General features: G+C 49.2%; 2 protein-coding genes across 16 annotated transcripts in view; one reads left to right on the top strand and one right to left on the bottom strand.

Moving 5' to 3' along the window:
* ACACB (acetyl-CoA carboxylase beta) overlaps window positions 1–14,432 on the top strand; it is a 71,985-nt gene extending 57,553 nt beyond the window's left edge. For 7 of the 15 annotated variants that reach the window (XR_014518403.1, XR_014518404.1, XR_014518405.1 and 4 more), the window contains 17 exons: window positions 659–814; window positions 1,367–1,489; window positions 2,508–2,777; window positions 3,743–3,840; window positions 4,111–4,231; window positions 4,332–4,442; window positions 5,048–5,191; window positions 6,082–6,250; window positions 7,630–7,726; window positions 8,045–8,141; window positions 8,544–8,679; window positions 9,122–9,299; window positions 10,021–10,133; window positions 10,782–10,936; window positions 11,520–11,690; window positions 12,500–12,636; window positions 13,031–14,432. Coding sequence is in view for 7 of the 15 variants with exons in the window: in XM_083470895.1 (XP_083327021.1) it covers window positions 659–814; window positions 1,367–1,489; window positions 2,508–2,777; window positions 3,743–3,840; window positions 4,111–4,231; window positions 4,332–4,442; window positions 5,048–5,191; window positions 6,130–6,250; window positions 7,630–7,726; window positions 8,045–8,141; window positions 8,544–8,679; window positions 9,122–9,299; window positions 10,021–10,133; window positions 10,782–10,936; window positions 11,520–11,690; window positions 12,500–12,636; window positions 13,031–13,157 (2,355 nt within the window). In the remaining 8 variants the exon portion in view is untranslated. Of the gene's footprint in view, window positions 1–658; window positions 815–1,366; window positions 1,490–2,507; window positions 2,778–3,742; window positions 3,841–4,110; window positions 4,232–4,331; window positions 4,443–5,047; window positions 5,192–6,081; window positions 6,251–7,629; window positions 7,727–8,044; window positions 8,142–8,543; window positions 8,680–9,121; window positions 9,300–10,020; window positions 10,134–10,781; window positions 10,937–11,519; window positions 11,691–12,499; window positions 12,637–13,030 lie in introns of those variants that run through there. The other 8 variants (XM_083470895.1, XM_083470896.1, XM_083470897.1 and 5 more) reach the window with 3 other exon arrangements.
* Window positions 2,813–16,546, bottom strand: part of FOXN4 (forkhead box N4) — a 52,326-nt gene continuing 38,592 nt past the window's right edge. Inside the window, exon 8 of the mRNA XM_083470958.1 lies at window positions 2,813–3,363. Within this exon, the coding sequence (XP_083327084.1) occupies window positions 3,329–3,363 (35 nt within the window). The 3' untranslated portion in view covers window positions 2,813–3,328. The remainder of the gene's footprint in view (window positions 3,364–16,546) is intronic.

Below are 16,546 nucleotides of genomic sequence, written 5' to 3'. Positions count from 1 at the left end.
CTTCCCCAAACTCACCGTCAGATCACGTCTGTGGCCACAGCATGAACCACAAAAATCATACATCCACTGTTTTGTTTAGAATATTTTTTTCTTGCTTTCCTCCTCTAAAAACTACGTGCGTGTTATGGTCAGGTGCATGTTATAGAGCGAAAAATACGGTAACTTTGGGGAGGGAAGTGAATAGGTACATGGTCAGTGCTCCCTTTTCTATCCCCCAGCTGTTTCCTGTTTGAGTTGTAGGTTAGTTAAAAAATGGGAATTTCAGAAATCAGAACACAAGGGCCACCTCCGCAGCAGACCTTTAAAGTGCTATGATAAACAGACATGGCTTCCCCCAAAGAATTCTGGGAACTGTGGGTTGTTAGGAGACTCCTGTTCCCCTCAAAGAGCTACCATTTGCAGAGTGGTTTAACAATCCCTCTTCCCAGAGCACTCTGGGAAATTGTGGCTCCGTGGAGAGAATGGGGGATCTCCTGGCAGCCAGGGGTGTTTCAAGTGACACCAAGCGCTTTAAATGCATGGAGCGAATGTGGCCAAGTTCTGCCCCTCACAAACTCTGTTGCCAGGTTTGGAACAGCTTTGATTTCACAAGTGTAGAAGTCTGCGGGGAAGAGTGAGGAGGCGGCGGCCTGACGCTGTGCTTTGCCTCCTGGACTAGATCATGTTCCACTCCTATGGAGACAAGCAAGGGCCTCTGCACGGAATGCTCATCAACACTCCGTACGTCACCAAAGACCTGCTTCAATCCAAGCGCTTTCAGGCCCAGTCGCTTGGCACCACCTACGTGTACGACTTCCTCGAGATGTTCCGGCAGGTGAGCTGAGGACGAGGCCCCCACATCTCCTTCTGTTGGATCAGGGAAATGCTTTGTGAGTGGGAAGAGCAGGTCCAGTTCAGCCCAGAGGCTTCACAAAGCAGAAGAGGGATTGTGCACACTGCTGCACACACAGCCCCCATCCCACAGTTAGCTCTGGTCAGAAAGGTGTTTGAGGTTTACATTACTTATTTTTTAAAACCCTCTAGTCCCTGTTTCTCCAGAACTGATAGTGAGACACAACTGTGGGAGTACATGGCGGGGGGGGGGGGGAGGGAGGCAGCGCTGCTTTGGTCTAACTGCAGCCCTTAGAGCAGCAGTGGGGAGTCCGTCGCCTCCAGGCTTCCAGACGGCTTCTCCCCTCTTCCTTGGTCCTTCTGGCTGGGAAGGCGAGTCAAAGCTGGAAAGCCACTGGATTCTCACCCCACTGCAGAAGCTGGGCCAGGGATCCTTGACACACTGGATCTTCTGGAGTAAGAAAGAGTGGCACTCTGTTGTTTTTCTCATGGCTCCTTGTTTTCAAAAACGACTCTCATGCTGGTTCCTCTTTAGGCTCTGTTCAAATTGTGGGGCTCCACGGAAGCAGACCCTGCAGATGTCCTGACCTACACAGAATTAGTGCTGGATTCTCAGGGGCAGCTGGTACAGATGAACAGGCTGCCTGGAGGAAATGAGGTAGGGCCATGGGAAAGGCAAATCCCCCGCTAGGAAAGGAACTGAAAACTGCCAACATCATAATGCCATTGGATTGATTGATTTCTTTTATATGCCACCTTTTCCTCCAAGGAGCTCAAGGTGACAAACCTGGTTCTTTCCCTCATTTTATCCCCACAACAGTCCTATGAGGTAGGTTGGGTTGAGAGGCAGAGACGGGCCCAAGGTCACCCCCCTGAGTGGAGATTTGAACCCTGGTCTCACCCTGTTACCACTACAACAATAGGTGGTGCAAGAGCATTTGGAACGTTGTGCGCAGTTCTGATCACTTCCCCTCAAAGAGAACATTGTAGAGTTAGAAAAGGACAACCAATATGATCAAGGAGTTGGAGCAATTCCCGTGTGAGGAAAGGTATAGAGAAAATGCGAGTGAGAGGCAGCATGAGAGAAGCTATGGAACAAACTCCCACCAGAGGCAGAGATGATGGCACTGGGTAAATTCCTGGGGGAGGGGGCTATCAAGGCCGACTAGCCACAAGGGCTGTTATCTGCCTCCAGGGTCGGAGGCAGCAGTGCTTCTGCATCCCAGTTGCTGGAAGCCACAGGAGGGAAGAGAGCTCTGGCGCTCAGGTCCGGCTGGCAGGGTTTCCCTTTGGGCTGTCTGGTTGGCCCCTGTGAGAACGGGAGGCTGGACTAGATGGAAGGGCTGCTTTGGCCTTATCCAGCTTAATATGTTCTTATGGCAAAGGCGCAGGCAGAGAAGCTGGCTCTTGGCTCTCTAGATCCAGTATTTTCGCTGCTGAGGGGGGGCTGTTGCTAAACCCTCAAGGGCTATATATAGGAGGCCCACTGAGGAGAGATGGGGAAGCTGGATAATGCTCTCAGACAAATGACCTCATTGGCTTTTGCTGTTCACTAAACCATAACCATAACACTTGCTATTCTTTGAAAGCAATCAGTGTCACCTTTGTGGACAAAACCTCCAGAACATACAGATGGTAATTTCTTCACCTCTCCTTCTTCCTCAATATCCTTCCAGATTGGGATGGTGGCCTTCAAGATGAAGATGAAGACCCCTGAGTACCCCCAAGGCCGTGACATTGTGGTCATTAGCAATGACATCACCTACAAGATCGGGTCGTTTGGGCCAGAGGAAGACCTCCTCTTCCTGCGCGCTTCAGAGTTGGCGCGCAGCGAAGGCATCCCCAGGATCTACATTGCGGCCAACAGTGGGGCCCGCATTGGGTTTGCCGATGAGATCAAGCACAAGTTCCAGGTGGGCTGGGTGGACCCTGCAGAGCCATACAAGGTATGTGGCTTCCTGGCAGATCCCCCCTCCCCCCAAAAAAGAGAGTTTCACTAGGGTAGAATCCCGAGACATTTTGTTGGGGGGGGGGTTGTGGCTAGGTACAGTTCTCAATGAGATCCACTTGTCTCCTGGAGCTTCCCTGAGTGTGTGGGAGGGTCTCCTCCTCAAGCGACAGCAGCCTCTCCTCTGGGCTGCAATCCCATCTCCACCTTGCAGAAAGCAGCCATTGGAAGTGGAAGCTAGGACCCACAGGAAGCCAGTCCATTTTAATGCAGCACATAGTTAAAGGATGGAATTCTTTTGCATAGGAGATCATGAGGGCCCCCCACCTGGATGACTTTAAAGTAGGTTGGACAAATGCATGGAGGAGGAGGAAGAAGAAGAGGAGAAGGCCATTGATCGCTTTGAGCCTCAATATGCTCTGCCTCAGGCACTGCAACAGCCTCCCCAGGATCATGCCCTTAATCCATGAGACTTCCAGAGGGGCAACCATGTTAGTCTCTTGCAAGAAAGGCACCTTAAAGCCTAACAGATTTATCATGGCATCCACTTCATTGGATGTTCAGCTGACACTGTGGGTTCGAGTCTGCAAAAAAAAAAGAAAAGCTTATTCCTTAATAAATTTCCTTCCTAATACATAATTTAAAATCTCATGATTTCAAATAAAAACCCTGCCAGTTTCAAGTCTAAGGTTGTGCTGAAGTGGCGTGGGGTGCAAGAACTTCTTGGCACTTCAGTCCATTTCAAAAGCCCGCCCCCCTTTGCAAGTTTTCAGGGAGGTCTGCCAAAGCATTACGGGGCAAATAGTTATCTGCTCACAACTGGTGCTTTGCTTTCTGTAAGGGCATCTAGCACAGTGGCCTCATTTTTCACCTGGTTTGTGCTCCGGCTCATCTGTCGCACTGATTTCAAAGTGGTGCCCCCAGTTTCCCCAACTGATGTTGCTCCACCATCTTTTCCCAAAGGGCTTCAAGTATCTGTACCTGACCCCGCAGGAGTACACCAGGATCAGCTCCACAAACTCTGTTCACTGTGAGCACGTGGAGGAAGCCGGCGAATCGAGGTGAGTCAATGGTGTCCCCCTGTCTTGGCTTGCCTGCAGAAGGTCCCGTGTTCAACCCCAAGGGTATTTCCAGGTGAGACAGGGGGAAACAACAACCGTGTCTACAATCCCAGAGAGCCTCTTCTAGTCATGGAAAGGCAGCCAAGTGCCAGGCTAGATGGACCAGTGCTTTGCCTCACTGTCAGGCAGCTTCCCTTGTTCCTGGGAGGAGGAACTCTTGGTGTCCTGCCCTGCCTGGCTCCATCTTTCAGCCGCCCTGGCCTCCTGCAGGTACATCATCACCGATATCATTGGCAAAGAAGAAGGCTTTGGTGTGGAGAACTTAAGAGCGTCGGGCACCATCGCTGGGGAGTCTTCTCTTGCCTATGATGAAATTGTCACCATCAGCATGGTATGTATGTATGTATGTATGTATGTATGTATGTATGTATATCCTGCTTTCCCCCAGACTGGGACTCAAAGCAGCCCTGGGCTCTTTCTGTCTCCTGCAGGTGACCTGCCGTGCCATCGGAATCGGGGCTTACCTTGTGAGGCTGGGCCAGCGGGTGATCCAGGTGGAGAATTCCCACATCATTCTGACCGGAGCTGGAGCTCTGAATAAGGTAGCGAGCAGGCGGCGTTCCCTAAGCTTCCTCCATCTTCCATTGCGCAGATCCTTCTTGGCACTCCATTTCCTTTTGCTTGTTCTCATGCAGCACTAAAGAGCTCCCTGGAGCTCTCTTAATCTTCTCAGCTGGATGGCTCTCCTTTTGCCACGTCTGCCTCTCGGCCAAGGAGCCACCCGCTCCCAGACCATCTCAGCTGCATGCAGCTGCGGTGTGGGAAAGGACGGAACAATTTCTCTCTCTGCCCATGAAATATTTTGGGGATGTAAAAAGAAAGTCACTGCATCTCCCTAAGTGATTTGCATCACAGTCCTACACGTGTTGCAGCATTTGGGACCTTTTAGTTTAGAGAGATGGCGAGTGAGAGGCGACACAATGGAAGTTTACAGAAATATGCCTGGCCTGGGGAAAGTGAAGAGAGAAAAGTCCTTCTCTCCCTCTCTCCACACTCCCCGTTGTCCTGCTGCTTCCCCTGGAGGAAGTCCTGCTATCTGGCTGGCCGCCGTGAGAGCAGGAGGCTGGGGCAAATGGGTCGCCATTGGCCTGATCCGGTAGGGTTCTTCTTACGTTCTTCTTGGATTGGGGTTGTGTTTTTGGACCAGGTCTTGGGCCGTGAAGTCTACACTTCAAACAACCAGCTTGGAGGGGTGCAGATCATGCACAATAATGGCGTTTCCCACGTAACAGTTCCAGATGATTTTGAAGGCGTCTACACTATTCTGCAGTGGCTTACATTTATGCCAAAGGTAGGTTGAGGGCAACAGAGCTTTGACAATCCTCACAATTCCTCTCTAGTCATCCCGCCTCATAATTATCATTTATCCTAATAGGGGTGATAAACACCAGGGGTGCAATGTTTGTTTCATTCATTCATTCATTCATTCATTCATTTATTTATTTATTTATTGTCATGTTCTTGTTTTCTTCCTTGTGAAAACAAAACCTATCCATAAATAAATTCTTACAATAAAGTATCTTAACTGACTGAAAAAGTTTCCCCCTATCTTAACTGGGCAGCAGACGTAAAATAAAAAAATAATGATTTAATTTTTTTTTAAGGGAATTACCAATAAATAAAAAAAAATCCAGTACAGTCATACCTCAGAAATCAAACACCTTGTGAGTCAAACATTTTGGCTCCTGAATGCCACAAACCCGGAAATGAGGATTCTGGTTTGCGAACATTCTTTGGAACCCGAATGTCTGAGGTGGGTTCCGCGGGTTCCGGTTGGCTGCAGGTTTGATTTCCGAACGTTTTGGAAGTTGAATGGACTTCCGGAACGGATTCCGTTCGACTTCCGAGGTATGACTGTGGTTGATGGCCACCATCTTAGAATTCTCTGTCCTGCTTCTCTCATAAACCGGAGGGCAGATTTATGTAGGTTTAATTGATGGGTTGAGGATGCGACCCTATGATTCCAGGAAGGGCATTCACTGGGGCCATGGGATATTGCTGACCACCCTCTCCGTGGGCACAGATGGCCTGCCCCCTCCCCAAGGCCCCCTTTGCCATCCCCTTTGAGGGAGAAAGAGGGTCCCTTCCGACAATTTTATGAGGCTTTGATTATATAAGATGCTGTTCACATTCTCAGAGCTAAGCAGCCCTAATTTCTTCCTTTCTTGATCATCTTCTCAGGGCTCTCGTTTTGTTTAAAGCTCGTTTAAGAGAAGTTTCTTCTTGTAGGACAATCGTAGCCCTTTGCCTATCACCACCACAAGTGACCCCATTGACAGAGAAATTGACTTTGTCCCTTCCAAAGCCCCTTATGATCCCCGGTGGATGCTGGCAGGGAGACCTCATCCCAGTAAGTACAGGCAGCTGCAAGAATTCTGCAATGCTTTGGGAGGTATGGAACTGAAAGGGGAGGGGTTGCAATGTAATAGCAGGGGAATTGTTTCTGACCTGGAATTTTCTTCATTGACATTTCCTCCTGGTCAGTGTCATCAAGGCAAATCTACAATTTGTTTGCCAGACTTCCAGAGCTGACCTGAAGTCTCTAGGTTTGTGTGGCCCTTTCCAAGTGACAGAGGGAGGTTGCCCATTGTTGTTGTTGTCATTACTAATAATAATAGGCTATGCTTGAAGCTTACGAGCTTCAGTCTGGCAGGAGCTGGTTGCAGGTTATTGCATAGACTCCCTGGAAGATCTGCCCCCTTCCCCCCTCCCAATTAACCTCCATCTCCAAGGCTCAAGGCTCATCAATGGTTCTGCTTGTCCCCTGCCTAAAAAAAACAGGTCTGAGTGGTTTTCCATTTGACCTGCTGCTTACCCCAGGCAAACCTTCCCTTCGCGACTGAGTCAGAGCAAATGTCAGTCCATGGAAAACCCCACTGATATTTGCTCTGTTTCAGCTGTAAAGACTGAGGTTCTTCCCAGGGGGAAATGGCAGGACAAGCAAAAAGCTGCATGAACACACGGTGTGGGGAGGAATTTCCATCCAGTGACGTATTTGTTCATTTGTAGACTTCATGTTTTTTATTTGGACGACATGCTCTTGGCGACTATGGTTAATGCTTAATGTGTCATGCCTAAGGGCACCACTGGGCTCCAGCCCCCAATGATATCGCCAGAGGCTGCCCCAAGGTCTCAGGATTGGGCCCTGGGCTCTCAGGATCTGACAGCCCAAAATACAGTATAAACCCAAAAGCATTGTGAATTGCATAATTATAAGATGTGGATCAAATATGTGGAGTAAAAATGCAAGGGAAAGCAAAAGATCATAAACTCCACTGTGAAAGTTTTTTAAAAAGGAAAAAAAAATCTGAAAATGGAGGCGAGCTGCATAAGCAATCTGCCAGACAGCTGTTGCCTGCCTTCTCCTCACAGGTTACACTGGTCCCAAGTTGTTAAGGGCTCTATGTACTAATAGTACTAATAGTAACACCTGGCAGCGAATCAATGGCTGGTGCAGATCTCGGAGCATAAGGTGTTGTAAGTGGATGAGCCTGTCAGCTATCAGGCTGCAGCATTCTGCTGCACTAACTGCAGCTCACTGTGGCAGTCGAGGCTCTTTGAGCCTGGGACTGCATTTACCAGGGGTCTTGTCCCTCGTTCCCTGCTGCTACGACATTTCCCCAGCTTTGCATATAATGAATGCAGCATATATGAAAAGGTTGTGGCTTTGGAAGGTCACAGTCAGACTTTTCTCAGTGTCTCTCCCCCCCCCCTTCCTTTATTGTGCAGCTGTGAAGGGATCCTGGCAAAGCGGCTTCTTTGACCACGGCTCTTTCATGGAGATAATGCAGCCCTGGGCCCAGACGGTGGTGGTTGGCAGAGCCAGGTATTGGCCGAATCTTCCCTCTTACTAGAGGCAGTTGGAGAGAGGAGGGGGCTGGCACATTCCTAAAGGTGCCCCCCCAATGGCTGCCTGATCAGTTACTGGGGTGGGCTACACTCCTGCCCTTGTCACGGCACCCAGGCCATTTAATGCCTGGTGCAGAATTCGTCAGAATGAAAATCTCTGCTTTCTGCCTTTTGCATAAATAGGATTCCTAGTCCTTATGATCATTGAAATGCTCTTGGAGTCTTTAAACAGTTTTTCATTTGTTTTGCATGGAGTCCACATGAAGCTCTTTTCCCTCCTTCGGATTCTTTGCAGGCTGGGAGGGATCCCGGTGGGTGTGATCGCAGTGGAGACCCGAACAGTGGAGTTGGCGGTGCCAGCTGATCCAGCAAACCCAGAATCAGAAGCGAAGGTTGGGAGCACTAGAGTCATTTGCATTCCTGTCCCACTGCTGATTTTATCTTTTCCATGAACCTGTATGGTTCTTCTCAAGCAGCCTTGTTGTTTTGGTGACCTCTACATGCCTTGTGTAAAAAGTCCGCAGACCACATGGCTCCTCTTCTGCTGTGACACAACCCTTGAAACATGGGCACTGTGTCGGGGGGGGGGGGAGCTTTGGCCCGAATGGTCGTTTGAAAATGGCAAAACAACAAACTTTTGGTAAAACCCCCCCCCCCATTAGCCCCTGGCCCCTCAACCTCCTGGCTGCTGTCACCAGGATCTGAAATTTTTACCTGCTTTCCTTTTTACTAAGTTTTTGGTTTTGAAGGGTCCCCCCCCACACACACAACCTCTTCTGTTCCCTCCTTCCTAGATAATCCAGCAAGCTGGACAGGTTTGGTTTCCGGATTCAGCCTTTAAAACAGGCCAGGCTATCAGAGACTTTGACCGTGAACGCCTTCCACTTTTGATTTTTGCCAACTGGAGAGGATTCTCTGGTGGGATGAAAGGTAACTTACGCACCTCTCCTTGTATGAGCTGACCATAGGAGGACAGGAAGGCAGCAACCTGAGAACGGGGCCTTTTCAGTGGTGTCCCCCCGCTTGTGAAATGCTCTTCCCAGAGAGGCTTCCTTGGCACCTTCATTATATACCTTTAGGCACCAGGCAGAAATATTTCTTTTCTGCCAAGCCTTTGGCTGTTAATCACCCATGGCCTCGTTTAGTGGGTGGGATCTTTTAATCCTTCCTTTTAAAATAGCCACGTGTTTTAGATTTCTCTGCCTTGTTTTATGCTGGTTTTAATGTAAATGTTCTTTAATTATTGTTGTTGATCGTTTCAAGTTACTTTGCTTAAAAGAGTGGCAAATAAGTTTAATTTTAAAAAATCACCCAGTGATGTTACTTGCTCCCTCGGCCCCGGAGCTGGCCTTGACTCCTGCCCTCCTTGCAGACATGTATGATCAGGTGCTGAAGTTCGGGGCATATATTGTGGACAGCCTTCGGCAATTCAAGCAGCCGGCCCTCGTCTACATCCCCCCCCATGCCGAGCTCCGCGGGGGCTCCTGGGTGGTGATTGATCCAACTATCAATCCTCTTCACATGGAGCTGTATGCAGACAAAGAGAGCAGGTGGGTGCTGAGGGAGGCGCTCTCCCGTTAGACAGTCTGGTCGTCAAAACGTCAGAAGAGCCCTGCTGCTGGGTCAGGCCAAGGGCCCATCCAGGCCAGCATCCTGTTCTCACAGGGGCCAGCCAGAGGCCCCAAGCACCCGAGTGAAAGAGCCCTCTCCCCCAGGAGGGCTTCAAGAAACTGGCATTCAGAAGCTTCTTCCAGCCATGGAGGCAAATAATAGCCATTGTGGTGAGTAGCCACTGACAGTCCTCTCCTCTGTGAATTTGTCCAGCCTCTTTTAAAGCAATCCAAGTTGGTGGCCATCATTGCCTCCTGTGGCAGGGAGTTCCATAGTCTAATCATGTGCTGTGTGAGGCAGCCATGCTTCTGAATGCCAGCTGCTGGAAACTGCAAGAGGGGAGGGCTGCTCTTGTGCTCAGATCCTGCTTGCGGGTTTCCCGTATTGGGCTTATGGTTGGCCCCTGTGAGAACAGCATGCTGGACTGGATGAACCAGCAGACTCTTCTTGGGTTCTTATGGTCTTAACATCTGGAGCCTCCCCAAAGGGCCCAGTCTCTGATCCAAAGTGATCACGTCCATGGAGCCTGGCTGAACATCTCCACCAGCGTGTACTTAAAAGCCGCAAGGATGTCTGGCTGGAAAGAGTGCAAGAGCCCTAATTTGGGCAGCTCCTGTAAGCCTCTGGTCTCTGTTTCTGCAAGATGGCTTTGCTTTCCAGGGGGGGCATCTTAGAAGCTGAAGGCACCGTGGAAATCAAATTCCGGAGGAAGGAGCTGCTGAAGACCATGAGGAGGATTGATGCCACCTATGCTAGGATTGCTGAGCAGCTGGGTAAGAAAAGAGAGAAGGGATGTGGGGCTGTTTCCTGCCTCCCTACCCCCCCACCTTCCCCTTAAAGCTTGGCCTTGGAATAAGGTTTCTACCCATTTTCAAAGGCCGTATTTGATCCAGGGTGGGGAGGTGGGGGAGAGCAAACATTCTTGATGTGCTCTTTTGGGCATGTTTTGCTAGAGCAGACTGCGCCACCCTGGCGCCCTCCATCGGCCCCATCCAGCACAGCTGCAGGATGACAGAACCATGGCCCTGCTGGATGGGCTTGAAGGAAGATGCCGTCCCAAACATCTGGAGGGCACCAGGTTGGCAAAGGCTCCTCTGGTGAACCTGGAAGTCAGAAGAGAGGAAGCTGCTTTCTGCAGAGTCCGACTAGCGGTCTCTCGAGCTCAGCATTATCCACACCAGTTCTTTGGGGTTTCAGGCAGGGAGTCCTTTCCAAGACTCCTCCGGACACCCCAGGGGAGATGGCGCCTGGGACCTTCTGCTTGCAAGGCAGACGCCCTGACCACTGAACTCTCTAGTCCTTCCCTGCACAGACTTCTTCCTCCCTGGCACTTTCCTCCCTGCCACGGATCAGCCGCTTTTTCTGGTGTCTACAGATTTTGTCTTCTCCTACAAAGACTTCTTGTATTCTGGGATTAACAGGCTCCCTGAGGCTCTCTGCAGAGGAGCACAAGGAGCTGGAGAAGCAGCTGAAGGCCCGCGAGGATTACCTCCTCCCCATCTTCCACCAGGTGGCAGTGCAGTTTGCTGACCTCCACGACACGCCAGGGAGGATGCAGGAGAAAGGAGTCGTTACAGTTAAGCCATGGGTTTTTTCTTCTCACTCCCAAATTCTCTGTTCTTCCAGCCTCTGGAGTCTGATCATCCCTCATGCCTGAGAAGGTGTAGGAACTGTTTTTCATTTCATTCAAGTTGGAAAAACAAGGGCTGGAATCCTTGTTCCACTCTAATGCTTGCTACATCTCCCTTGTGCTCCATCTCACGCTAACCTCTCTCACAGGGTTGTCATGAAGATAAAATGCAGGGAAGGGTCTTTGTCTGCTGGGCAGAGTGTCTTAGAGAAAGCGTGGAATGAAAATATAACCATACGCTTGTGGGCTCATGAACCTGCCCAGCTTCTGAGCCATACTTGCCCAACCTGCTGCCCCCAGATGTGTTTGCCTCCCACTCTCATGGTTGGCCCCAGACTTGCTAAGGCCTCCTGTCTTGTCACAGCAGAGTTGACGGAGAGCATCATTCAGGCTGCCTAAGGGGGTTAAGTATGTCTACAACACTGGATAATGTGAATATCCTGATAAGCTTCTTCCGGCCAGTGCAATAATTTATTAATATTCCCATAAAAAAATTTAACTAGCAACGACCTTATTTGCTCCCTTTTAGGACATTCTCCAGTGGAAAAATGCCCGGGCGTTCTTCTATTGGCGTTTGCGGCGCCTCCTGCTGGAGGAAGTCGTGAAGGCAGAGATCCTAGAGGCTCACAGCGAGTTAAGCAACAGCCACATCCAGTCCATGCTGCGACGATGGTTCCTGGAAACGGAGGGGGCCGTGAAGGTGCTTGGCTTGGCTCTGTTGCAAGGATGGGGTGGCCTCTGTTCCCTCCACAGAGGCTGGACTCCAGCCCAAGCCAGCATACTCGGAGGGGGGGGCTGGGTGTTCTCCCTCTTCCCACCTCAGCTGCTGGCCGCGCAGCGCCTCCAAGGGTTTGGAGATACAGTGGTGCCTCGCAAGACGAAATTAATCCGTTCCGCGAGTCTCTCCGTCTAGCGGTTTTTTCGTCTTGTGAAGCAACCCTATTAGCGGCTTAGCGGATTAGCACTATTAGTGGTTTATTAAAGGCTTAGCGGCTAAAAGGCTATTAGCGGCTTAGCGGCTTAGAAAAAGGGAGGGAAGCGAAAAAAAATCGGAACACTCGCAAGACGTTTTCGTCTTGCAAAGCAAGCCCATAGGGGAAATCGTCTTGCGAAGCAGCTCAAAAACGGAAAACCCTTTCGTCTAGCGGGTTTTCCGTCTTGCGAGGCATTCGTCTTGCGGGGCACCACTGTACACTGTTTGTATGTGTACATGGAGTCCTTGCAGCCAACCCCCTGTGTGCAATCTACCTGTAGATATAAGACGCCTTAATAATACAAAGCATGGGTAAAATTGTGGCGTTTTCAGAGTGGAAGGCAAGTTTACAGAGAGAAGGGGGCTTAAAGCCTGTGCATTTCATCCCATTCTCACCTCTGGTTAAATGGGTTTGGCAACCTTCAAGGCCTGCTTGGTTGGAAGTGAGGGTGAGGGGTGCATACTGCGTGAAGGACCCATACCCCACTCTGACCTCTCTTCAAAGCCAGTCTGAGTTTCCACTCCTCCTCCTCTAGGGCTACCTCTGGGACAACAACCAAGTGGTGGTGGAATGGCTTGAGAAGCACCTGCAAGAGGAAGACGGGGCCAAGTCTGCCATCCAGGAGAACATCAAGTACCTGAAGAGGGATTATGCCCTCAAGCACATCCGAAAGTGAGTGTAAAGTGAGACAGCAGGGGAGCTGCTTGAGGAAGCTCAGCTTGTTTGCTGCAGGGGTGCATCTGGGCTATTTCTGGGTTGGAAAGAGTTGCATAGCAGGGATCTGGAGGGAGGACCGTCCAGTGCTTGGTACCTGATTCACATTGCAATCGCCATTGCAAGTTGAAAGTGCAGCATGGGGCTTCTGAATGCCAGTGGCTAGAAACCACGAGGGGAGGGGGGAGCACTCTTGTGCTTGGGTCCCGCTTGTGGGTTTTCCTTAATGGGCATCTGGCCAGCCGCTGTGAGAGCAGGATGCTGGGCTGGGTGGCCTCCCATGGGCCTGGTTCAGCAGCCTGCATTCTTAAATGACCCCCTTCCTTCTCCCTCATAACACCCCCCTTTGCAGCTTAGTTCAAGCAAACCCCGAAGTTGCCATGGACTGCATCATTCACATGACCCAACACATCACTCGTGCTCAGAGGGCCCAGATCTCTCACCTCCTGGCAACAATGGACAACCCTTCCTCCTCGTGACTAGGGCACAGCTGCAGCAGGAACAGGCTCACGCCCACCATCAGCCTCCTTCAGACCTGGCAGCCTCATGGCCAAGCGGCGCAGCGCAGAATGCATCTTCAGTGCAGGGCTCAACCAGCAGTTCCTAGAGCACAGCCACGTGGCAGGCGCAGTGGAACGGGACAGCTGTCTGTCGTGCACCTGAGGACAAAATTATCCCCAGCTGTTTGGCTGGCTAACAACCGAAGGTGTACAAGACAAGTCTCGCCAGGTGTTTTCACATCAAAATGTATTGTCTTTATAAAATAACAGTACCAGTTTTCAGTGACTTAAAAAAAAATATGTCTGTGATAGAATTGTGCATTAGGGAACAATGCCAGTAACCACTTCCAAGCCAGTCTCCAAGGCCTTGGCAAAATGTTGTGTCACACAGACTGCACTGCAGCCACACTGCACCACAGAACACATTGCAGAAATTCCTACAAAAAATGTTGCTGCTTCTTGGTTTCAGATGACATTTTTAGCCCCATTTGCCTGATGTAGGAAGTTTTGTCAATTTTCCTAATGAAAGGGATTATTCCGTCTCCCTCCATCATCCTTCCCAACTGCATCCCTCGAGCGCAAGGCAATTCTGCCAGGGTCTGCCCACCTCAAAAGCAAAGCAGCATCTCCACCTTCAGTTGGAAACATTTTCCCATTTCCTGGTGGTGCCTAAGGCTGTGCCTCCATCGCCAACCTAGTGGTTCCATCAAAGGTTGGCCTAATGGGATTAAGCGGACGCCATGGCTGTTGGAGGCATTGGGTAGGTTGTTGGAATAGGCTGCAACCTGGGAATTCACAGTGCATTTCAAAGGTGTAAGCACCTGGCAGGTGGAATGTATTGTAATCTGCATAATGTTGAACATTGTAAGTCCCCCCCCCCCAAGAAAACTTATATAAGTGCGTAAAGGGCAAAGGTGGCAACCGAAGGGAAGTTTATGTTGCTAATCCTATCCACTGTTGAGTGTTGCATATCCTGACAGTCACACTAACGTTCCAGTGTCCAAACCAGGCTGCCATGGACTATTCAAGCCTAGGTGGGTGTTGAGGAACATGTTGTGTTGAGTTCAGTGACAGGTGGGAGTTTTTTCTAAAAGAAAAAGAGAGTTCTGGTTTCTTCCTTCAAGGAAGGAAGCACCAAGTTCAAAAAAGTTGCTCTTTCTCCTAGCAAATATATTAATTTATGTGCACATTGTCATGGGGGGAGGGTCCTCTACTGTTCAAGCGTCTAATAAAAACAGCAATGTTTACTAGAAATGATCCTCTCTGGATTTTATTTACAGATGCCACATGCATTTTGTCAGTTACCATGTCAGAGACTCACAAAACAGGTCTTTTTAATTCTCTGAGCATTTCCAACTAGATTTGTTCTTGGCCATAAAGCTATTTCCTCTCCATTGCTCTTGTTCTGAATTGCAATCTTGATTTATTTTTGGACATATGTCTCTTCCATTACTGCCTCTAGCATTAATCCTTCTTTATTGTGAATTTTTTTAAAAAATCATAAGGCCAACAGTAGTAAATTATTGGATGGCAAGTCATGTCATGTAAGCAGAACTGACATTACATTTTCCAAGGGAGGTTTCCTTAAACAATAAAAATTCTGTTAGTGGTCACTTTTCTGGTTTTCATAGAACCATAGAATCACAGAGTTGGACGGGATCCCAAGGGTCCTCTAGTCCAGCCCCCTGCAGTGCAGGAGTAACAGCTAAAGCACCCCGGCAGATGGCCTCCCAACCACTGTTTAGAAAGAGTCTACCACCTTTTGAGAAAGTTCTTCCTAATGCTTAATGAGAATCTCTTTTTATTTTTTGTAATTTGGATCCATTGGTTTTAGGTTAACTTACATTCCCAAACCTTTCTAAGATTGCGTGTGTTTGGGCAGGGCTGCAGGATTGCTATTGATGCCATGCTGTCCTTTTTCACTAGTGAAGACATCTGTGGGACCTTCCTGTGAAAGAGGTTGCTGATAGGCAGCCGGTGGGCTCAGCCACACTTCCGCCAGGGAAACTTGCTCTTTACTGCTGAATGGGAGCAAACGTTTGTTGGGTTTTCCGCAGGTGGACGTTTGCTCCCATTCAACACTAAAGAGCAGGTTTCCCTGGGGGAAGTGCTGGGACAAGTGGACATGTGGGCGAGCCCTGGGTCTACTGCGTCACATGAAGGCTTGACCAAAAAGACACCCAGGAACCCGAGAATTAATCGCAACTCCTGCTTTTGTTTTATATGATTCTGGACTTGGTGGGGATTTACATCTGAGTAAAAATATCCATATGCTTGAGTTATCCCAAGCTGAAAAACCAACCCAGTCCAGAACATCACTTCTGCTGCCCTGAAAACAGCAGAGTCGCCATGCAAAACAGTGGGAGGAATCTCCAGCCCATGGGCGACTGATTCTTCCAAAACTACACCCAGCTTTTCATCAGCTGATAGACAGGGGTAGGGTCCAATTCTTTATTGGCATGTGATTTCAACACAGTAAGGCTGAGCAGGGGGTCAATTCCTGCTCTGACTCCTGCAGAGAGTAGGACTGAGCTGTCTGCTCATCAGCTGATGACAAGGGAGTTCAGTTGGCCCCTGGGGGTGGGGGGAGATAAGCGTCTGGCCTGCTGAACCAAAAATATTGCCCCCCCCCCACTGTAAACAATAGCAGATTTGCATTACTTCTGGCAAAAGAGAGCTCCAATTGCAGCCCAGGCGTATGATGGGGCTCAGCTCTCCAGGCCATCTCTTTCTGCAGGGCTGCTACGCTGACACCTGCCTTGATCAACGTTCTCAGACTTGTGGTTGTGTAAACAAGCCCAAGAGGAAGGAACTTTCCCATTCAATATTTCCACAGTCTATAAAGAAGAGCAGATATTTTGTTCCAGATCTGAAAAAGACTTTATAAAAATTCTATCCAACCAGTGTTTAGTAAAACATTATTAAAAATATAAATATTACATCAAGGTTATACTGGCATCAGCAGACTAAACATTAAATTGTAAGTTTTCTAATTTTAAAACCAGTTTCCAGTTTTTCCTCCTGTTGGTGGACCTATTCATTTATTTACCTTGTGACCTAATGCTGCAGCCCTGGAAACGCTCACCTGGGAGCAGTAAGCCCCACTGAAGAGGGTGGGGTGCACTTCAAAGAAAAGATCCACAGGAATGAATTGCAAAAAAAGAGCCACAGTCCTTTTTCAGCTGTAGAAAAGCCCTATCGGTTAAACATAAAAAACAGTATTGGGTCTGGCACATGTGCCATTTTATCTCTAAGTATCCAAAGTACGGTACTTCTTTTAAAGTTCAGGTAAAAAAAGGGAAAGAACCTGACATAAAAGTTTTGCAGTATTCTGCTGTGCTTCTGAATAATTTAAGGTTTGTGTTTTG

Source organism: Podarcis liolepis (assembly GCF_965112155.1).
Source record: "Podarcis liolepis genome assembly, chromosome: 13".
Taxonomy (NCBI): Eukaryota; Metazoa; Chordata; class Lepidosauria; order Squamata; family Lacertidae; genus Podarcis; species Podarcis liolepis.
The sequence above is the reverse complement of the archived record's forward strand: the minus strand, read 5'-3'. Positions and strand labels throughout refer to the sequence as shown.